The 22,595-nt window shown below is 36.2% G+C and overlaps 1 protein-coding gene and 2 non-coding genes across 10 annotated transcripts in view; all 3 read left to right on the forward strand.

Moving 5' to 3' along the window:
* The window catches only part of CNOT1 (CCR4-NOT transcription complex subunit 1), a 77,322-nt gene that overhangs the window by 36,680 nt on the left and 18,047 nt on the right, over nucleotides 1-22,595 (forward strand). For 2 of the 8 annotated variants that reach the window (XM_019754931.2, XM_019754957.2), the window contains exons 13-33: nucleotides 2,027-2,267; nucleotides 3,874-3,993; nucleotides 4,720-4,842; nucleotides 5,043-5,194; nucleotides 6,457-6,607; nucleotides 7,831-8,032; nucleotides 9,083-9,229; nucleotides 10,314-10,438; nucleotides 10,678-10,964; nucleotides 11,774-11,852; nucleotides 13,640-13,870; nucleotides 14,192-14,332; nucleotides 15,282-15,461; nucleotides 17,053-17,169; nucleotides 17,535-17,645; nucleotides 17,978-18,055; nucleotides 18,236-18,413; nucleotides 19,216-19,346; nucleotides 20,897-21,193; nucleotides 21,863-22,003; nucleotides 22,100-22,204. In XM_019754931.2, coding sequence (XP_019610490.1) covers nucleotides 2,027-2,267; nucleotides 3,874-3,993; nucleotides 4,720-4,842; nucleotides 5,043-5,194; nucleotides 6,457-6,607; nucleotides 7,831-8,032; nucleotides 9,083-9,229; nucleotides 10,314-10,438; nucleotides 10,678-10,964; nucleotides 11,774-11,852; nucleotides 13,640-13,870; nucleotides 14,192-14,332; nucleotides 15,282-15,461; nucleotides 17,053-17,169; nucleotides 17,535-17,645; nucleotides 17,978-18,055; nucleotides 18,236-18,413; nucleotides 19,216-19,346; nucleotides 20,897-21,193; nucleotides 21,863-22,003; nucleotides 22,100-22,204 — 3,337 coding nt within the window. The remainder of the gene's footprint in view (nucleotides 1-2,026; nucleotides 2,268-3,873; nucleotides 3,994-4,719; nucleotides 4,843-5,042; nucleotides 5,195-6,456; nucleotides 6,608-7,830; nucleotides 8,033-9,082; nucleotides 9,230-10,313; nucleotides 10,439-10,677; nucleotides 10,965-11,773; nucleotides 11,853-13,639; nucleotides 13,871-14,191; nucleotides 14,333-15,281; nucleotides 15,462-17,052; nucleotides 17,170-17,534; nucleotides 17,646-17,977; nucleotides 18,056-18,235; nucleotides 18,414-19,215; nucleotides 19,347-20,896; nucleotides 21,194-21,862; nucleotides 22,004-22,099; nucleotides 22,205-22,595) is intronic. The other 6 variants (XM_019754948.2, XM_019754971.2, XM_019754937.2 and 3 more) reach the window with 3 other exon arrangements.
* Nucleotides 6,915-7,050, forward strand: LOC141567778 (small nucleolar RNA SNORA50). The gene has a single exon (XR_012490607.1). It is a non-coding gene; the product is annotated as a small nucleolar RNA SNORA50 (small nucleolar RNA).
* Nucleotides 16,140-16,277, forward strand: LOC141567776 (small nucleolar RNA SNORA46). Its single transcript, XR_012490605.1, has one exon. It is a non-coding gene; the product is annotated as a small nucleolar RNA SNORA46 (small nucleolar RNA).

The following is a 22,595-nucleotide window of genomic DNA, read 5'->3' on the forward strand; positions in this document are numbered from 1 at the left end:
TGAAACCGTATTTTTAGTGAGCCTGGTTACCTTAAATTTTTAGAGGGTTGTTGGTGGACAAAAATCTATTTTTAGTCCCTTTATTACTAGATAGTTACATCTCTCTTCTTGTAAAGTCTTCCGTTGGATATTTTCTGAAACTATCAACATTGGAAGGAGGTTCGTAGTGTATGTCTCTTAGTGTTCGATTACTTTCTTCTCTAGATTTGCCCTTTCTGTCTTTCTGTCTTTCTGTCTTTCTGTCTGTCTTTCTATCTTCATTTCTTTCTGTCTTTGTAGTTCCAGATGGACAACTCACCAAATCCAGTACTTTTAGCCAAATTACCTAGGTTCTCAGACTTCCAATTCCAAGTTTCTGAGGGAGAATCTGACTCTGGCCAGTAGGTTCCTCATGGAACTCTAATCGCTTCTCTCTGGGGAGGTGAGGTGTAAGGATGGTGAAAGCCCTTCCATTACTGTTGAGATGCACACATGGCTGTAGGGAGGAGGCATGGACTGGATTGGTCCCCAAAAGTATCTACTTTCTATTTCAGTTTTTCCCCAACTATACTCTGCCGGGACACTTGGGACATGTATGATATTATTGTTTTTTATTTTTCTGGCTGTGGGTGGTAGTTTTAGGGCAGTTTAAAGCCCTTTAGATATTGCCAAATCTTCTAAAACAAAAGATGGTAAACTTCCTGTAAAGGGATAGTTAACACCTGGCTTTGCTTTCCAGATGGTCTCTGTAGCAACTACTTAACTCTTTATTATAGCACAATATAAATTTGGGTGTGGTTCTGTTCCAACAAAACATTATTAACAAAAACAGGCAGTGGGTGGATTTTCCTTGTGGATGTAGTTTGCTGATCCCTGTTCTGAAAGATTGACCTAAGCAGTGGTTTGTTCTAAAGTGTGCCCTTTTCCCAGGTGCTAGCTAACATTTAATCTGCAGGTTTGGTTGATTTTTTTTTTTTTTTTCCTCCCGTTAAGTTTAAGTGTATACCCTTTTTTCCCGAAAGTAAGACCTAGCCAGACAATCAGCTCTAATCATCTTTTGGAGCAAAAATTAATATGAGACCAGGTATTATATTTTAGTAAAATAGAATATTTTTGGGGAAACATGGTAGCAATGTATCATCTTCATTTTATTTCAACAGACGAGGACCTCTTTCCATTTCATAAAACTGAAAGTCATATCACATTTAGCAATTTCTTTATATAGCTATACTTTCAAGTTTCTCTGGTTGTCTCAAAGATGTCTTTTAATGTTTTGAATGATTTAAGAGTCCAAACAAACGGTCCATGCAGTTTCTTTTATTCTGTAAGTTTTCCTTCTCCCACCTTTTTTTAAATACAATTTTTGACATTGATTTGATAGAGCACTAGGATCATTTATCCTCTAGTCTACCCCATGGTATGAGGTATCTGTTTCCTCAGGGGGGTTAATTTGATCTCTATCCCCATAGCTTCCAAGGACTAAGAGTGGAGTAAGGTCTTGAGGCTTGATTAAAGTAAACCAAATTTAGCTTTGTGGGGAAAGAATAATTCATAGGAGGTGCTGTGGACTTCTGAACTTGCATGACATTAGGAGTCATGCGAGCTTATAACTAGTTTATAACTTTGCATTAACCAGAGTAAGTGTTCAGGCTGTATTTTTGTGTGGAATTTTTCTTCTGTATAAATTATGTTCATATTGGAGTTTTTACTATACCTAAACTCTGTGATGTTATTTATTTATTTTCACTAATCACGAAAACATTTGGCATCTCTAGTAAGGAGGATCAGTGATTACACAAATGGACAGTGGTTTCCTCTCTCCTTCATCACTTATTCTGTTAGTTGATTTGGACTGCCTTTGAAATTAGTCTGATAACACAGAAGCATGTATGTTTGAGATGGAACAGCACCAATTCAAATGTTTTTTAAATATTAAAAGATGACAACAACTTGGTTTTATCCTGATAGCTGATATTACTTATTTGGGAAGTGAATTTTGTATACTTAGATTTTCATTGATGGAGTATCTTACTTCCATTCTTGTTAGGAAGAGCTTGGATTTGATTGAATCTCTACTGAGACTCGCAGAGGTGGGGCAATATGAGCAAGTCAAACAGCTCTTCAGCTTCCCTATCAAACACTGTCCAGATATGCTGGTATTGGCCTTACTACAAATCAACACCTCCTGGCACACTTTGCGCCATGAACTCATCTCTACTCTGATGCCAATTTTCCTCGGAAACCATCCTAACTCTGCTATTATTTTGCACTATGCATGGCATGGGCAGGTAAGACATGATCATCTGTTTGTTGGAGGATGTTCAGTGAGAAATTGTCAATCTTGGGACTAGGACAGTGTGGGAAAGTGACACTTCCACAAAGCTTATTTTATTTTTTTGCGTCACATGGTTATTAAAGTGTAAGAATTCAGGGTGGCTGGTTGGCTCATTTGGTTGGAGCGTGGAGCTAATAAAACCAAGGTTGGTGGTTTGATCCCTGCATGGGCCACTGTGAGCTGTGCCCTCCTTAAAAAAAATGAGAGCAAGGAGGTAAGACATTTTTAAAGAATTCAGTACTGTATTATGAAAGCTCTGTATTGTTAGGGTCCCCAGTATTCTTTTGACAGCTGTAAGGAGCTTAATCATTTATCAGAGAACCAGAAGGTACTCGTGTATCACTTTTTAACAATGCATGGGAGAAGATCACAAATCAATTTAAGTGGCATTATTTTCTGTTTTATTGAAGTTTAGCATTTAAATGTTATTTTTGTTTCTGTTGAAATATCATTCAAGGCCTTGAGCTTTTCACCCTCTAATTTTGTAAAATGTATTTGACAAGCAAATATTCTTTTGACCATTGATTTATTTGTTTTCTCCTAATAGCCTACATCTTTAATGACAAATGTAGAAGGTTTAAGAAAAAGCAGTCATCTTCCCCTTTACATTAAGTGCCTTTTTGGGCTACTTTTTTTCTTCAATCATTCTTATAGTAGTTTACATTAATACAAGTTCTTTTTAAAAAAATCAGATAAGACTATCTCTAAATGAAACAAATTCCATGCCATTCAGTTAGCTCTCCTTCATTTTTAGGGACTCAAATTATTAATATATGGAAGACTTACACTTTACAGAATGTTTACAAAACATTTAACCAAAAGTTTGCACCCCAGACATTTGTATGCTTTTCTCACTACTACAGCTGTGAGGTAGAAAGGGTCTTCTAAAAGGAGCTCCATCTTCTCACTTGTGGTAAAATACTTTTTCATTGAACCTTCTGTCACTCGAGGAAAGTTTCTGGAAAGGGATTTAATACAGCAATAGTAATTGCTTTGCCACTGCTTATATGAGAAATACCCACTAAATTCCAGCTATTTGTTTAGATCATTCAGTTGCAAACCTTTAGGTCAGTCCTCAATGCCAGGCTGTTTTCTGGTAAAAAAGGAAATTGAATAATTATAAAATAGGAACATTCACATTTATGAGACTAGCTAGATTGAGAAAGTACAAACACTACTCCCAGAAATACTGATACAGCACTACACCATGCAAAATGAGAGATTAATTAAACTTTTGTTTTTATTTATAGACCAATAATTTGTAACTTAATTTTAAGGAATTATGTAAACTTGATGTACCCTTTTCACATCATATTCTATTCTAATTTTGAAAATGCATAGGCAGACTTGTACAGGACAAATAAATTCATTTAATGACTGTGGCCCACAGTTGAGGGGCAGGCTTCATTTGCAAGATGTGGAAATAACTGCTTTCCCACAAAGAAGGTCACTGTAATCACTGCTTAAATGCCTGCACTGATAGGCCTCAGTTTTACATAAAAATAACAAGTAAAGTTAGCTGGGCATTTGCAAAATGTTCAGGATTTTTTTCTTCTTAGGGACAGTCTCCCTCAATCCGCCAACTTATCATGCATGCAATGGCAGAATGGTACATGCGAGGGGAGCAGTATGACCAGGCCAAATTGTCTCGAATACTTGACGTGGCCCAGGACTTGAAGGTGAGCTTCGAATGACAGAATAACACTTTTATTTATTACTGATAAAAAAATAACATTTGTATGTAATATAGATGGCCTTAGGAATAAGGTAGAAAGAGTTAAGAATTTTGTCTTGTAAGTAGAAAGGAAGTGGAAGCAGAGTGGTTTTAGATATGTAAAAATATCTAAGTGGCAAAATTCATTTATATTTGATTGAATTGTGTTTGGTTTTCTATGATATTTGCAAAGGCTATTTTATGTAAAGCAAATCATAATTCACTCTTTTCAGATGTAATCTGGGAGAGAAAATTTTTGGAGAAACTGCTTGGGTTTCGACCCTTTTGCAAATTTCATTTGCGTTATTAACAGGATCTTTAGATCAGTAGTCCGACTCTTGATGCCTTTGGTCACTAGGGGCACAGGACTGGCATTACAGCTTTGCTCAGGTTAGAATAAGCCTGAGTCTAGATTTTAAACAATGGGTAACATTATTTTTCATGCTTTCGTGTGTTCTGCTGCAGGTTGAGTTATTTGAAAAAGCACAGGGTGAAGTTTATTTGGAAGGTAAAGTCAGGTTGAAATGTTACTTATTTTAAGTAAGGACTGATGTTACCATTGAAGGATTAAGCTGTTTAAAAAATTATGAGGAAGAAAATAGTATATTTAGACTGTTTGTGGAAATAAAAGCAGGAAACAGAAAATTACTTAATTGCTTGACTTGTAGTTTCTAATATTCTTTTTCTTTAGGCCTTGTCAATGCTGCTAAATGGTACTCCTTTTGCCTTTGTTATTGACCTTGCTGCACTTGCTTCACGTCGTGAATACCTCAAACTTGACAAGTGGCTCACAGATAAAATTCGAGAGCACGGAGTAAGCAGGATTTGTCTATTCATTATAGATTTTAAATATTGATGGCTAAAATAGCTAAAGAAAAATAACTTTTAAATGTCAATGAAGATGGTGTTATATTCTGAATTTTAGTCACAGTGTTTAGTCTTTAATCTGAAATCAGTTTATCTTTAAGCAATTAAGATCAATTTCAAATACACTGAGAGACTTTTCTTTTTCAGGAGCCTTTTATCCAGGCGTGCATGACTTTTTTAAAGAGACGGTGCCCTTCTATTTTGGGTGGACTTGCCCCAGAGAAAGATCAGCCCAAAAGTGCTCAACTTCCTCCAGAAACTCTGGCGACAATGTTGGCCTGTTTACAAGCTTGTGCAGGGTAGGAAGAACATGTTTGAAAATGACCATTTAATACTGGAATTGAATTATATAGTAATTTGGGGGGAACAGGTTGAATGATTAACAGCATCAGCAGCTTAGATAATCCAGTGGTTTTTAAGTTCAAAGTGCTTTGCTACATAAAATACATACCATCCATTGGAGTTAATTTTTTGTATATGGTGTGTGATAGGGTTCCAGTTACATTGTTTTGCATGTGGATATCCAGTTGTCCCACTTGTTGAAAAGGCTGGTCTTTCCCTTCTGAATTGTCAACTAAAAAAATGTTTTTCACTACTAATTCAATATATCTACTTGTTAATAGGTCAATTCAGATTTTCTGTTTCTTCTTGAGTCAGTTTTGGTAGTTTGTGGCTTTCTAGGAATTTGTCTATTTCTTCTGGGTTATCTAATTTGCTGACATATAAATTGTGTTACACTATATCCTTATATAATCTTTCTCTTTCTGTAAGGTTGATGATAGTAATGCCCTCTCTTTCAATTTTAGTATTTGAGCGTGTCTCTGGTTGTTGTAGCTAGATATTTGTCAATTTTGTTCACTTTTTCAAAGAACTAACTTTTGGTTTTGTTTTTCTCTTGCTTTCTGTTCTCCATTTCATTTATTCAGCTCTAAACTTTATTCAGCTTTTACTTCTTAGTGGCAGCAGTAAAATTTTGAATTTAGGAGTAAAGATTTAAGACAGTGTCAGGTTTGTTTAGAGTTCGTAGCGTACAAAGGGTTCCACAGTTTTATGAGGCAGTAACACCCGAAGATAGGAAGGTGGGTTTTTGTGTTAAATATTTATCATAGTACTTGACATTTTAGAAGTCAGTCAGTTTTCTATGTGCTTGCCAAATGTAGTTATTGATTATGTGTAGGGTATTTTTACCTATACTTAAATGCATGTCTTATCTTTGACAATTAGAAACTAGTATACAAGTAAAAGTCACTTGTTGGCTTCAATATGTTCACGTTCGGGTGTAATTTTTGACAAAGTAGTTGATATGGATTGTTCTTGGGAGTATTTTAAAATATTTTGGTTGTACTGTATAAAAGTTTAGTTTCAGAGCTATAAATTAGATACTTGAAAGAGAAAGCCAATGCTCAGAAAATCCTAGTGATTAATGACAGATGCAAACACATGGAATATGGTGGAAATTTAGCCATTATGTTCTGGCAAATTTTCTAAAGAATCAGATTTGTTTATTTAGGTGTTCTAGGGAATAAGAAGTGATAATTTTTCACTTTTCTTTTCCCTTTAGGAGTGTTTCTCAGGAGTTATCAGAAACCATCCTCACCATGGTAGCCAATTGCAGTAATGTTATGAATAAGGCCAGACAACCGCCACCTGGAGTTATGCCAAAAGGACGCCCTCCTAGTGCTAGCAGTTTAGATGCCATTTCTCCTGTTCAGGTAAGTGAATGAACACTGCAATTGGTACATCTGCATTTGTTCATAGACTTGGAATAGAGTAAACTTCTACATTATCATTAACATTCTACTCAATGGAAAATTTGTCTGAATTTACTACATTTTAGATAACTGCATGTCTCGCATCCACTACTACATTTTAAAGGAGATCCATAAATAGGCCTTGTAGTTGAGAATAGATTTTAATCATTAAATAGAACATGACTCTAAGAGGAAAGATTTAAAACAACTTATTTAGATAAATAATAAGGGCTTCTTTTTAAAATAAGAAAAACTTAGACTGAGAAATAAGCACTGCCTTTGAACCTGATGTGTCTTGTTTGTAGCTTCACGGGCCAAGCAGCAGTGCTAGAGCATAAGGACTTGTTATAACTGGGGCTCTTCAGCTCTCAACTGAACTGCTCTTTTAAAAACAAGGTACATTTAAGTTACTCCCTGACACCAACCACTCCCTTCTTTGTGGGAGCAACATATTTCGCTTCTGTTTTCAGCTACATTGAACAGCAGATTGGGGTTTAAGAAAAGAGCATTTAGTGACTCTTCAATGGCTACTGTAGAAAAGGCATTTTGCATGTCATTTTCTACAGCCATGAAGATCTGAAATAATGCCACAAAGTAAGAAGCTTGGAAGTGCAGTTATTAGATATTTTTTAAAAAGCTTGGTGAATAGTATACCTTGTTTTTTGTTTTTGTTTTTTTATTAAAGTAGATGTAATCTCCAACCCCCAAGATTTTCAGATTTGGACTAGATTTACTTGTTTTGACTGGAAGATTTATTTCTAATTTTGAATGCTTTTGTATTGAAAGTTAAATAAGTATGAGAGATTCTTTTTGTTTTAAAGGGGTGTATTTGAAATTGTAAGGACTTAATGTAATAAGTGTCCATGTCACTGCTAAATGCTTAGTATTATAGCTGCAGGGTAATTCATCTTAAATGCTATTTTTGAAGTTTTGTAGCCCTAACATTATGGCTCTGGTACTTTGGCAGAGGCTAACTCTTTAAATCTACTCCATCTATAATAGTAAGAAAAAAAGCTTAGCACACTTGACTTGATTTTGGGATTTAAGCATCATCATGATTGCGTGGGGTTTTTGCAATTTACTTACTAAGCATTTGAAGAACTATTGCTAAAGATTGCTTTACCTGTGTCACATGGCTGTCTTTGCTTGAAGTATGTTTAATAAATGTTTATGTTTTTCTTTAGATTGACCCTCTTGCTGGAATGGCATCTCTTAGTATAGGTGGTTCAGCTGCCCCTCACACCCAGAGTATGCAGGGTTTTCCTCCAAATTTGGGTTCTGCATTCAGTACCCCTCAGTCACCAGCAAAAGCATTTCCACCCCTTTCTACCCCAAACCAAACAACTGCATTCAGTGGTATTGGAGGACTTTCATCACAGCTTCCAGGTAAAGGTGTGGGTTGGGAGGGGTGCAGATTATTTGTAATTTTCATTGTGCCTTAGTGTATGGCAAGGGATTAGGAGTGACTGATAAGGAAAGCTGCTTCAACTTAATTGTGAAAGTTGCTGTAACATCCATAGTTGGGAAGAGAAAAACATGCTAATGTAATATTAATTCAGTTGAATTACAGTTAAGATATTTCAGTTGTAAAGTTAGTTGAATTATTCAGAAAGGATTCTGTATTACCAAATGATAATATAAACAGTAATAAGTGTGTTAATCAAATTCTGAAGGACTTAGGCTTAGATCAAGAGCTCACAGCGTTATGAATGACCCAAGGTTGGTATAATAAAGGTAGAAAATACTTCACACATCAGATTCAGGTGTATGTTCTGCTTTACTGCACTTCACTTACTTTGAAAATGATAGTAAATCTCTAAAACTTTTCCATTTTTACAAATATTTTTACTTTTAGCTTTATATCAAAGTAAAGGTTACTACTCCCCCCACACACACACACCTTTGGACCCACTTGTGTCTTCTAAGCTATCTGCACCTTTTATTTTCAGAGTAAGTTTAGAGTATTAAAACCTAAGGATTTTAGGTTGTAATGACAGTAACCTAGTTAATCCTTGTGCTGTATTATTCTAGCCCTGATTGTTCATTTAAGCCATATTTACCCTACTTAGTAAGGCCTTAGCAGAGTCCTAACTATTGTAAGACTGTCTTTGCTCAAGTTAGGAGGAGTAAGAAGTCCTGACTCATGCTGACTTAGAAGATAGTAGCATGAAATTCTTCAATTTTAATCACTGAGGAAAGCAAGCCAGTTCCTGTTATTTTGACTACCTTATATCTCATCACATACGAGAATGTACAGTTAAAATTTTACTTATTGATATCAAGAACACAAACTAGTAATTCTAAATGCTAAAGAAATTTTGACATTGTTTACATCTACTCTTACCAGTTTAGATTCTTGATAAAATTAAATAGACATTGTAAGAGACTTAATGATATGAATAAAGTCAAGACTTCTGGCTGCTTCATTCTTTCTAGTAGGTGGTCTTGGCACAGGCAGCCTGACTGGTATAGGAACTGGGGCTCTTGGACTCCCTGCAGTGAATAACGATCCTTTTGTACAGAGGAAACTGGGCACCTCTGGACTGAACCAGCCTACATTCCAGCAGAGTAAGATGAAACCTTGTAAGTGGTAGTGTTGTCTGTGATTGTGAAGCGTGACTGATGCACATAAAACTTTTTTGATTATGTGTCCAATTCGTTGTCCCTGTAGTTATGTGGACAAAAACATTGACTTATGTTAAGATATTGTTAGTAGGGCCATATGTTAAGGCGCCTTCTAGATCAGTGGGAATAAGTTCACAAATTTGAGTTACTAAAATGAAAATTTGAGGTATCACTCTACCTTTGATCTGGATTGCCAGAACAAAATGATAGTTAGCGGTAGCATCCTTAATGGTGTTATCCTAAAAGTGCGGTACAGAGAAAAGGAAAATCTTACCCCAAATTTTTGTTGAGTGTTGTTTTTTAGCACATCAAGAGCAGCCAGATTTTTGTTTCAGCTCACTAAGTTTATAAAAAATTAATTACTATATTTTAAGGTTATAGATTTATATAGCATTGTGATATGAAATAAATATTGTCATATGATATATATGATGTAATTTAAACAATTTTTAAAGTTTTCACCTCCTTAGTAAGTTATTCTCTCAAAGTCAGAAGTCCTGTTTGTAAATACATAGGTATCATTGACTTAAATATCTTTCTTGTCGTTGGGACTAAATATTCATTATATAGGATTTGAAAGTATACCAACTGACTTGGAAATGTTAGTGTGAAAGGCTTGTCTGAGTGTTATGTTTTGTAGCATGCTTTGTGTGTATTATCATCAGTGTGTCGTGCACGTGCATTGACGATTCTTATGTGTTAAATGTGATGTTTATTATAAAGTAGTAAAGACTTGTTAACCTCGAGTGAGGTTGTATTAAGGGTAAGTGCATTGTGAATTTGAACTGGTGGACTTTCATGGTGTAATGAAAGTCCTGATGAAGAAAATATTAAGGTAGTTGTAAGGCCATTTGTTACAATTCTTTAGGTATACCTAGAACACTTGAATATTGAAACTTGACCACGTAATACTTTCTTCAGTTTCTTATTTTTTCTTCCCTTAAAATTAAAACTATATTGGTCTCTCTGGCTCTCTGGGTGTTTTATGGGGGAGTGAAGTAAGATCCTAAATGCCCACTGGTTGCTTTTCTGTTTCTAACAGCGGACTTGTCTCAGGTGTGGCCAGAGGCAAATCAGCACTTTAGTAAAGAGATAGATGATGAAGCCAACAGCTATTTCCAGAGAATATATAATCACCCACCACATCCAACCATGTCTGTTGATGAGGTGAGTGTTTAGGATGATCGAAATATTTATGGTTTAGGTAAATCTTACAATGCCTCTTTCAAAGGTTTGAGAAATCCAGCTCAAAGTGCTTTGATAGGTCATGCATCTTTTGAAACCTTAACATTTATCTTAAGCTCAGTTTATCATTCAATATTCTGCTTAGTCTATTAAGAGCATTTTAGGAAGACTCTTAATAAGTTTCCTTTATGTGTGTATTGTTTTTGTCTTGCTTTTTCCAGGTATTAGAAATGCTACAGAGGTTTAAAGACTCTACCATAAAGAGGGAACGAGAAGTATTTAATTGTATGCTAAGGAACTTGTTTGAAGAATATCGGTTTTTTCCCCAGTACCCTGATAAAGAGTTACATATAACAGCCTGCCTGTTTGGTGGAATAATTGAAAAAGGACTGGTCACTTACATGGCACTAGGTCTGGCCCTGCGATATGTTCTTGAAGCCTTACGCAAGCCTTTTGGATCCAAAATGTATTATTTCGGAATTGCTGCACTAGATAGATTTAAAAATAGGTGAGTGGATGAGTTTCCTGTGAAGCTTCTTTTTTAATATAAGGAGAAATAATAACTCATTTATCAACTGGTTCTTGCCATGTCCCATCATTATATGTATATTAACGACTACATGAAGTAGAAGAGGAAGAAGTGAAAACAATTACAGTTATCAAATAAGTGGTAGGAAAAGTATGAAATCACAGGGTTTTTTGTTTATTGAGGTTTACTTTATACACAGTGAACTTCACCATTTTAGGTGTACAGTTCTTCGAATTTTGACAAATTTATACAGTTGTGTAACTACCATAAACACAACATACTGAATATTATCTATGACCCCCACGTAGTTCTCTTGTTGCCCCTTTGAAGTTCACCTTCCCCCACCTCTAACCCATGGTAATCACTGATGTGATTTGTTTGGCTCTAGCTTTTCCAGAGTGTTATTTAAATTGAATCCTACACAATGTGTTATGAATCTGACTTACTGTACTTAGCATGGTGCTTTTCAGTAGTTTCAATAGTTTCTTTTTATTGCTGACTAGTATCCTATTGTACAGATTAATTACAAATTATTTTTCTATTCACCTGTTGATGAACATGACCCTTTAAAAAACACAGATACTGTTTTTGGATGTAAAAGGAGTGAAATTCATAAATATTTCCTCCCCCTGCTTCTGTGTTCTTCCTTTAATATTGTCTTCAAGTAAGGTATTTCATAGGTAGAATGGGAGAAATGCCTAGACTGGCATTTGGAAGAAAGTGTTTGTTTATTGTGCTGCCTCTGTTCTTACATGAAATAATGAATGAATGAATGTTTTTATTGGCAGATTGAAGGACTATCCCCAGTATTGTCAGCACTTGGCTTCTATCAGTCACTTTATGCAATTTCCACATCATTTACAGGAGGTAAGTATCTTCCATGTTTAAAACCTTTCTAGTAGTTGGAAGAGTTACCTATTTTAATTTGATTTTGGACCCTGGGAACGGCATTAAGACTTTAATGATTGGCATGATACAGGTATACATATTATTTGTTGCTTATTTTGCAGATTAATAGGTCATAAAAAATGTCATTGTTGGATTATTTTTTTCTAAGCAGTGGTTTTGCTTGATTTAAGAAAAGATCTTATAGCCTGATAATGGCTCTTGAAGAATAGACATCTTTTACTATTATCAAGAGAGACTTGACTTGATTTTAAAAGGATTTGAAATGGCAATCTTGGATAAAAATAAGTAAAGTTGTTCCTCTGATTTAAGTATAATTCAAAGCTATTTCATATAAGACTAGACTGTTTCTTAAAAATACAGCCTCCTTACCAACTGCTTTGATTCCTTTTGAGGTAGTTGTTAAAAAGGAAGCAGTCCTTGAGGAATGGACCTAGAAAATATACATTTTAAACCATCTTACATGATCTTGAAATTTCCAAACTATTGTTTTAGTGATTGATTTTAGGCTTATTGGTAAACATGCATACCTTTGTCTTACTGTTGGTCAAAGCTTATAGAGAATAAGAAAGTTAATATTTATTTTACAAAGAGTAGGTAAATGGCTCTTAAGATCATATTTTAAGGACTCAGAAAGATCAGAATTTGACCTCCTTTTAATTCCGTATTATAATTTAGTCCAGTGCTTTCTACCTCATCCCACGGTTTGTTTGTAGGAGGGTTATTGTGATGGCTTAACCTAGGAGACCATGGAGTGGGAGGCAGGAAGGAGTGTATTCATTTCCGTGAGGGCATTGGGGGGAATATACCAAAACTATAGTACTGAAATCTATACAGGAAAGCAGAGTTTTACAAACTTGGATGTGAGATCAGAGGCTTAACCACAGTCGTTTATTTGGAAGAGTCGGGAATATGGATCTTGGAAGACTGGAGAGCAAGAGTGGTGGCATGAAAGTGATCACACAGAACAGTGATCCCCAGCACCCACTGTTAGCAAGACAGCCAGAGGGGGACGGGGGAGAGAGGTCGTTGTTGGTATTTCTATCCTTAGTCAGTGTAAAGAGCTATACTGTCTTTAGAGGTTGTCTTTCCCACTCAGAAATGCCCATTTTTGAATAGTTATCGAACATGTAGATAGTAGTTTTTGTTTTGCCAGGTATAGACTGTTGGAATGGAAATAGTACCAGGAACCCTATGTTAGTCTTAATTTGTGTGTGGGAACAAGGTTTATTGGTCTGTGAAATGAAAAGGAACAACCTGTCCTAGAATACCCAGTATCAGTGCTTACCCTCTAGTTGACTTGGCAGTATACAGTATGTTTTTGTTTTGCAGTAATAGCTTTGCTGAGTGGTAACTCAAATTGCAGTGTGTTTTTTAGGCCTTAGGTTTCTCATCAGCATCCAATAAAAAAGATAAGTTTACTGTATAAATTTTAAATGTTTTAAAGTATACATGTATTAAGGGGACTCATATGCAGGTGTTTGTGGCTGCTTTTTTGGAAGTCACTTTGCTAGACTAGTTCTTTCATAAATACTAATATTTTACCCCCTGAAGAGTCTGTGGTGTATCCACTTACGCATATATCTGGGAATATGGGCCAGGATGGGGCAAGGAGTAAAGGAGGTAGATGAACCAAAAAGAGTACTCAAATGATTTCTATCCTCTCAGAAGTGAGGGGAATGTAATTAAAAGACATCCATTTCTGTTAAGAAGTCTTTTAATGTGTTTTCCTCTCCCTACCCTTGTAGTATATCGAGTATGGACAGCAATCGAGAGATCCTCCTGTGAAAATGCAGGGCTCTATCACAACCCCTGGAAGTATTGCACTGGCTCAGGCCCAGGCCCAGGCCCAGGTTCCAGCAAAAGCGCCACTTGCTGGTCAGGTTAGCACTATGGTAACCACCTCTACAACCACCACTGTTGCTAAAACGGTTACAGTCACCAGGCCAACTGGAGTCAGCTTTAAGAAAGATGTGCCAGTAAGTAGGTCTATCTTTTTCTCTCTCCCAAGATTTGTTACGCTGTAATTACAGGGCATTAGTGAGCACGTATTTTAATTTTATTAACAACACTTGCCTACTGAAAAAAGATAATAAAGACCAGCACTTCTCCCTTTGTATCTTCCCCAAATTTCCCAAAGGCAGCCACTATTAATAGTTTAATATATATTCTTGCCAACACTTCCAGTGCACAATCATATGCACCATGTATATTTTTTATACTAAAGGAATCTATACATCTCCCCCCTGAGATTTGTGAAGTAAGCATTTTAATTTATTTTATGTGCTTTATTTCTTTAGCCTTCTATTAATACTACAAATATAGATACATTGCTTGTGGCCACAGATCAAACTGAAAGAATTGTAGAGCCCCCAGAAAATATTCAAGAGAAAATTGCTTTTATCTTCAACAATCTCTCCCAGTCGAATATGACACAAAAGGTGAGCATGATATAATAGTTTATATGTCACTATGAATGCTCTTCATTCTTATCCTGATAGGTTGGGGGATTTACATTTGTCATGCACCTTGTTTAATACTCACTTCACTTTAAAGGTAGAGTTAATAGAATCAAAATGAGGGGAATGTGGATATAGAACGAGTGGTTTTTGGAGACTTTAAGTAGCACTAGTTTTAAATGTATTGTGTAGTGAGTTACAGGCATTTTGAAATAAAGTTTATGATCTCATGATGGAAGGTTTCATTTGTACTTCTAGTCACAGCTCATGTCCCTCCCAGAGCCCATTCAAAGCATTTATTAGGTGCCTAATTGAGGTAGACCTTGTGAACAGCATAAGGAATGACAAAGATGCGATGCTAAGCCAATACTTGGAAATGGCCTGTTTTAGCCAGTAAGATTAGCCTAAACAAGTGGTTTGAAATACATGCAAGTACTGTCTTTTACAATCTCACCCTAATTGATTGGGGGTAGGAGGAGAAATTGAAATGAAGCCTTTAATACCATTTTTGGAAAAGAAGGATCAAAGTTTACAGATGATTCCTAGAGGTGGAAATTTAGGAAAACATAGATCTGGTGTTAATGTCTTTTAGTGGCAGGTTGTAGATTAATAATTTGTCCTCTCTTGGTCAATAGAGAGTTGGGTAAGATGGGGGCGAGGGACTGCATGTTTTATAATTTTAAAGTTGAAAGTCACCATAGATGTTTCAGTCCTAATCACCCACAGTTTGAGAGGTAATTGACTCTGTACTAACAGAAATTGAACATACTGTGCTTCCTAGCGTCTGTCTGATGTGGGGACAGATACAGCATGGTTATTTAGCACCTAATTTTGCAAGGAGCCATGTGCTGTAGTGTTCTCAGAGACAACACACATAACCATATTTTATCATCTTTTAATTGTATAATTCTGTGTCAAATTGGTTGGCTAGGTTGAAGAACTAAAGGAAACTGTGAAGGAAGAATTTATGCCATGGGTTTCACAGTACCTGGTTATGAAGAGAGTCAGTATTGAGCCCAACTTTCACAGCCTATATTCAAACTTCCTTGACACGCTGAAGAATCCGGAATTTAATAAGATGGTTCTAAATGAGACCTACAGAAACATCAAAGTAACATTTAGTTCTTGTACTTCTTTTTTCTGTTTTGAGTTTGGAAATACTTGATTTGGCAGACAATTTGGGGGTGGTGGTTTCTGTTTTTTCCTACGTGTTACTTATATTAGGTATTTATGAAAGTTGCTCTAGAGTTTGTTTCAAATAGAACTAAATTTCATAAAGAATTTAGTCATATAGACATATTCTATGTACTGTTTACTTTGAAAGTAACTGTTATTCTGATTCATTACATGCATGGTTTTAAATCTTTACCCTCATGTTTTGAACTTGCGTTATCCACCTCCATGTATTATTTGCAATATACTCTTAGCTCTAGTCCCGTTGGTTTTTTTTTTAAGTAGTCTTATAGAAATCCATTGTATGGATGTATATTGCCAATGGATATTAAGGTTATTGACTTTCACTATTACAGAAACAGTGCTGCAGTGAATGTTTTTTCATGTATGTATGTCTTAAGTGCCAGATATCTCTCAACTCTAGGACTATTTGTAGACTAGCTGCTTAGGCCTCAGCAGTTTATTTCAAGGTCAGGCTCTTCTAATTAGTGAATGCTTGTTACATAAAATTCAAGCATTTTATTGCTTAGGAATAACTTTTTGAGAAAAAAGTGTGAACCAGCATACAGTTGTGATGAGTCTTTGCTGAATAACTTGGGACATTGGCTTAAAAGCCAGCACTATATTTAAACCTATTGTTGGGAATTTTCCCCATTCTAGGTTACGCTGTAGTGCAAAAGCATTCCTGGCTCTTCGTGTTGCACAGCTGAGTTTGAGCCGTTCTGCTGTTGCTGTATAGAGTGAAGGAACATAACTGTATTCAGCCTTTATTGTCTGATATCAAGAGTGATTGGGATATGTGAAAGTTTCCACATTCTTGGAAACAAAATTTCAAGACCTTTCTTTTAAGTAAAATTTTAAATTATAAATTAAGTTTATAGCCATAAATTAAGAGATACCATGTAGTAGGTGGATGTATGTAATGGTTCTGTCCCCCTTAAGAAAGTAAAAACTAGAGAATTAAATGGATTAGGTTTTCTAGAGATTTGCAAGAAATTGTAGATGCAGTATTAGACTACATTTCAGACAGTCATCTTGTCTCCAGAGATGTACAGTGAGTGACCTGGATAATGCTCAAAATTGCAATATACTGTGATCCTGGTTATGTTTCTCCATGTGCCGCTGTCTTGAAGGGCTTAGAAGCATGGGTAGTCTTCATTTGAATTGAATTGAGCTATTCAAAATAGATTTGCAGTTGGGTCTTTGTGTCAAACTAGCTAAAGTTTTCAGAATTTTAAAATACTCTTCCTGTGGGAGCATACATACACTTTTAATCTTGTGTACTTTGTATTTTGTGTGATGTAAATATATTACCTATAAAATGTAAAAAAAGATGTAAAGGTTAAAGATATCACTGAACACAACAAAATAGTGCTATGATAGTATGGAGTAGACCTACTTTTGGGGGGCATGGTCTCATAATTGATGGCTTATTTTTAACGTAGGATAATGGAATTCTGAAACATTTAGTTGAGATTTTTTTTCCATAAGCTCGTTTTCATGCCTTTCTTAATTGTACACTTTTTCAGGTGCTCCTGACCTCTGATAAAGCTGCAGCTAATTTCTCAGATCGTTCTTTGCTGAAGAACTTGGGACATTGGCTAGGAATGATCACACTAGCTAAAAATAAGCCCATCTTACATACTGTGAGTTACAGCTAAAAGTTCATGTAAAAGTTGAGAATGTTGATATTCTGTCTAATACAGCATATTATGTCTAAAAGTCTTGACTTTATTTTGGGCTATTTTAATGGTATTGGGTGTTTGTAAGAGTTTGGCCTATGTTTTGAATCCCTAATTGCAAGCTAAGTGTCCGACATCATTCAGCAGGATCAATGAAAGCTAGTTAGGTATGATTGTCACCACTTCCTTTTTATAAGGCAGGGGTCAGATATTATATTGACTGCTATTTTGAGGATGAGTTTGGAAAGATACCTTTCTTTGGGTATTTTGTGAGGGGTTTGGAAGTTTATTTCTAGCTTTTAAAAATACATACATTTTTAAAATTCTAGGACTTGGATGTAAAGTCTTTGCTGCTGGAGGCTTATGTTAAAGGACAGCAGGAGCTGCTCTACGTAGTGCCCTTTGTTGCCAAAGTCTTAGAGTCCAGCATTCGTAGTGTGGTGAGTAGATTTTACTGTTTTATTCGTGGCTAAATTTGTTAAGAGTTGATTTTAGCACAAGGTAAAGAGATTGTATCCTTAGTTCTAATGAATATAGAGCTAGTTCAGTCAGTTTTCCTCAAGTAAATTTGGATTTCCAATGTGAGAGACTAAGTAGAATTATAGGGCTGATTCTAAAAGGTGGCTTTGGGTTTTGATATTTTTCTGAAATATGGTATGGATGGGAAGGCTAGGGGTTTGTTATGGCCATGTAAGTATAAGTGCTTAACTATTTTAAATAATACAGATTAAAGTGATTTGGCGGCCAGCTTAACATGATTGTTTTTCTTTAGGTTTTTAGGCCGCCCAACCCCTGGACAATGGCAATTATGAATGTATTAGCTGAGCTACACCAGGAACATGACTTAAAGGTAAATCTGTTGCTTCTTTATCCATTGGAATATTCTCTACCTTCACATTATTAAAATTTACAGGGAAGGTGGAGTATTTAAGGGGAAACACTGTAGCAGTTGGGTGAGAAAATAGTGTATGTTAAGAATAAAGCTACATTTTTATTTTAAAAATTCTAATCAAATATTGGATTTACGCAGTTAAACTTGAAGTTTGAGATTGAGGTCCTCTGCAAGAACCTTGCGTTAGACATCAATGATCTAAAACCTGGAAACCTCCTAAAGGATAAAGATCGCCTAAAGAACTTAGATGAGCAGCTCTCTGCTCCAAAGAAAGATGTCAAGCAGCCAGAAGAACTTCCTCCCATCACAACCACAAGTAAGTGTGATAATGAGCTAGCCCTATGCTTAACCAGAATGTTCTATTGAAGGGTATGTTATCATGAATACAATAAGTCTTAGTTGTTTCACATTCTGTGGTGCTGAAATGTTGTGTACTTTTTGGTGAGCCTTCTAAATTAAGGCAATGTTAGCAACGTGTAGTTATTGTCTTATTGTATTAGACTCTATCCAGTAATTCATACTGTATTCTTAATTAAGCTGGGTTATCTTTATATTGAGATCTCAGAAAGAATTGCATGATGTGACAGCCTTTGTTATTCCTCAAATCTGGGGCTGGCCAGACCAGCTAGAATTGCTGGGAGAGGGGATTATTTTACCTGGTGAAGAGGATTGGAAGTATGGGTGTTGAACAAATGATTAGGAGGAATGGTTAGAATAAACCAGCTTTTCTTTCTCTCAGCCCTTATTAGCTAAGAATCCCCAGGTGAAACCAGGGAACAGCCTAGGTTGAAAATACATGTCTACAATAAAGAAAAATCCAAGAAGGCTTGGGCCTGCTGATGTTGCATGACCCCTCAGTTGATTTCTTGCTATGGGCACTGCCACTGACAAAGTTTTACATGCTTTGTTCAAATGTCTGTCAAAATAACAGAATTTCCCTATGATAATTCTGGGTGGGGAAGAAGTCACCTGTGCCACCCTTTCAACACCTCCCCTCCCTGCCCCACTAGTCCAGTTAGTTGAATGAAATACAGGCCGCTTCAGACTTTGCTCATTTTATAGTGAAATCAACAAGTGTGCTCTTTTTATTAGCTCTTGTCTCATCTCTTTACATTTAGCAACGTCTACAACACCAGCTACCAGTACCACCTGTACCGCCACGGTTCCGCCACAGCCACAGTACAGCTACCATGACATCAATGTCTATTCTCTGGCAGGCCTGGCACCACACATTACTCTAAACCCAACAGTAAGTGAACACCATACTCTTCCCCAGCTTCTACTTTGGACTAGGTAACTGGTCACCTCCCCTTCTCCTCTCTCCCTTCGTTCTGGATTCCTAGGTTATAGGCAGAGAGCTGGGATTGGCAACTACTATGTAGCACAGCTAGGATGTTTTTCTACTCTAAAAATAGTCACTGTGACTAGATATCATTTATATTGGTTCCTCATATCCAAATCTATGTTCCTAAAATCAAGACAGCTGGCAATATAATCATCTCCAAGAATTCCTTACACAGGTCAGGAGATCCAGTATATACCGTAGCGTTTTGTTCTTTATTTTCTTTTCTTCTCTCTCTTTCTCTCTCTCCCCCCTCCCCCACCTCCTTCTTATCTGTCTATTTTCTTTCTTTCTGTTTGTCTTGTTTTTTATTTTTGTTTTTGCTCTTATTTTCATTATCTTATCACTTTAGCTTTGTTGTATAAAGTAATTTCTTTTGGCAGATACCTGGCACTGAGCAGATTCATGTGTGTGTATAAAATCTCCAGGTCAAGGTCTGGAAGTGGCACTTCATATTTTAAGTTATGTCTCTGTGACCTGGTTCTGGGAGATAGTCTGGTCTAAATATAACTTTCCAGCAGTCCTTTTCCTATACTTAAAGGTAGTATTTGACTGTGTGTATTCAGAGTGATAATTGATTATCATCTTCAGTCTTTTATTATGCTTAACATTTGTTTAGTTCAGAATTAGATACTTGGAGTTTTCATGGTTTTTCCTTTTTAAAAAACTGAAAATGTTTACAAATATAGGAGTAACATCAGTCCATTGAACTTGGTTGTTTCAAGGACTTGAAATGATTTTTAAGAGCTCATGTTAACCTGGTCTTTTTTTTTCCTTTTTCTTTTTATAGATGTAGCATTTAGTTTTTGAAGGAAGAACCTAGATCTAGAAATTGTGATTCCCCTTTATATTACTCCCAGGAATCTGAATACTTCCATGTGTTTATCATGAATATTTTAAAAATTGCTTACGAATTCAGTAAGTTAAAGAGACCTAGTGAGTTATTAGGGCATAAATTATAACAGAAAAGATTGGAAACAGTCTTTCAAGTGAAGCAAAAGGTTTCAGTGTACAATAATGGAAAATGCTTGCTATTCTGAGAAATTATTTGTTAGCAATAAAGGTTTTTGTATAAAGCATTTTCTCTGTAAACTTGATTCTTTGTGTATTTCCCCAAGCTACTAAAGAAGTTACTTTCTTTAAGAATACTTGAGTCACAAATTTTAACTAAGCAGGTGGTGTGTCTTGAAGCATTTTGTAATGAACAATGTACCCATTAAACTTAGAATTTTTTTAAAAAAATCAGACATGTATTAGTGCATCACAAGGTACACTGAAATACTCCCTCTTTGTAGCCCAACTTCTGATTCCTGAGCTTTTTAGTGGTTAAAGTAGAAAATAGTAGTTAATAGTTAACTTTGAAGTAATTCCAAAATCATGGGTGTGGTTACTGATAAAAGAAATTGGATTATCTTATTTAAATAAGCCGTTGACTTGACTTACTTTTCTCCACCTAGATTCCCTTGTTTCAGGCCCACCCACAGCTGAAACAGTGTGTGCGACAAGCAATTGAACGGGCTGTCCAGGAGCTGGTCCACCCTGTGGTGGATCGATCAATTAAGATTGCCATGACTACTTGTGAGCAAATAGTCAGGAAGGATTTTGCCCTGGATTCTGAAGAATCTCGAATGCGAATAGCAGCTCATCATATGATGCGCAACTTGACAGCTGGAATGGCTATGATTACCTGCAGGGAACCTTTGCTCATGAGCATATCTACCAACCTGAAAAACAGTTTTGCTTCAGCCCTACGTGTAAGTTGATTATTTTCGTGCTGTAGCACAAAACAAGAGTTTCTTTTTCTTTGCATTTCCACTTACTCTAATAGTCACCGTATTTGTTCGATGTCTTCCTATTAGATTGTAAATTTTGCACGGTGAAACACCATGTCTGGTTTTGTTCACTATTGTATCCTCAACACAGTGTTTGGAGGATACCATATACCCAAATATTTATTGTTTTTAAAGAAACGAAGGATTTTAAAACAATGACTAAGTCAGTAATAACCTTGATTCTGTTTCCCATGAATAATTTAGAGTAAAGCACTTGAATAGGACAATACAGCTACTTAACGTGACTTCGTATGTCTCCGGACATAATCACACACTCCCCAGGTAATTCAGTTAGTAATCTTGGGACTCAGATGTCATGGTTAGTAATCCCTTTGTTTACTGCCTTTCTGTTTTCATAATGTTCTTCACCTTCACAACAACCTGGTAAGATGTTTAACGTGAGTGGTTTTTTCATCTGACAGGTGAAGATGATTGTTAGACTATTTCATGATCACAGCTAATGAGTCATAAGTAAAGTCAGGACTTTTGAAATTCATTTGTCTAAGTACTGCATTCCTATTATCCTCTCTGTCTTGTCCATCCACTTGAAAACTTGAAATATTTTTTCTTTCTGTCTCTTTCCTCCAATAGACTGCATCCCCACAACAGAGAGAAATGATGGATCAGGCAGCTGCTCAGTTAGCTCAGGACAATTGTGAGTTAGCCTGCTGTTTTATTCAGAAGACGGCAGTAGAAAAAGCAGGCCCTGAGATGGACAAGAGATTAGCAACTGTAAGTGTTTAGCATTTGTCTTTTATGTATTTTTTTTCTTTCTGTTTAAGAAAGTGCCTCATAACAAGAACCTCAGTGACTTTTTTTTATTTGCAGGAATTTGAACTGAGAAAACATGCTAGACAAGAAGGGCGCAGGTACTGCGATCCTGTTGTGTTAACATACCAAGCTGAGCGGATGCCAGAGCAAATCAGGCTGAAAGTGAGAATTGGGTGCTCTGTCTCTCCCTGCTCCATCTTTGTTTTCTTTCTGTTCTGGTTACTTAAGCTCCTCACCAGGACGAGAACAGTGGGGTTAAATGTTTCAGAGAAAGCATCTCATCTCAGTGTAGCGTTTCACTTAAAGGCAGCCTGTGGAGAAGGTACAGACAGATAACAGCTTAATGTGCCCCACCCCCTACAGTAGCGCCGTAAAGAGTTCATATGCTTGTTAGTTTTCACCTTTCCCAGCTTGGTCCTCCTTTCTGGTACTTGTGTTTTTATTTTTAGTTGCTTATTGGTACCAAGAAGATGGTCATTTTTACCAGCTCCATTGGAGAATTGCACTGATACAGTCTTATTTGAGGCATTTTCCAGTGGAAAAATTCTTAATT

This window comes from Rhinolophus sinicus, linkage group LG11 (genome assembly GCF_036562045.2).
Source record: "Rhinolophus sinicus isolate RSC01 linkage group LG11, ASM3656204v1, whole genome shotgun sequence".
NCBI lineage: Eukaryota > Metazoa > Chordata > Mammalia > Chiroptera > Rhinolophidae > Rhinolophus > Rhinolophus sinicus.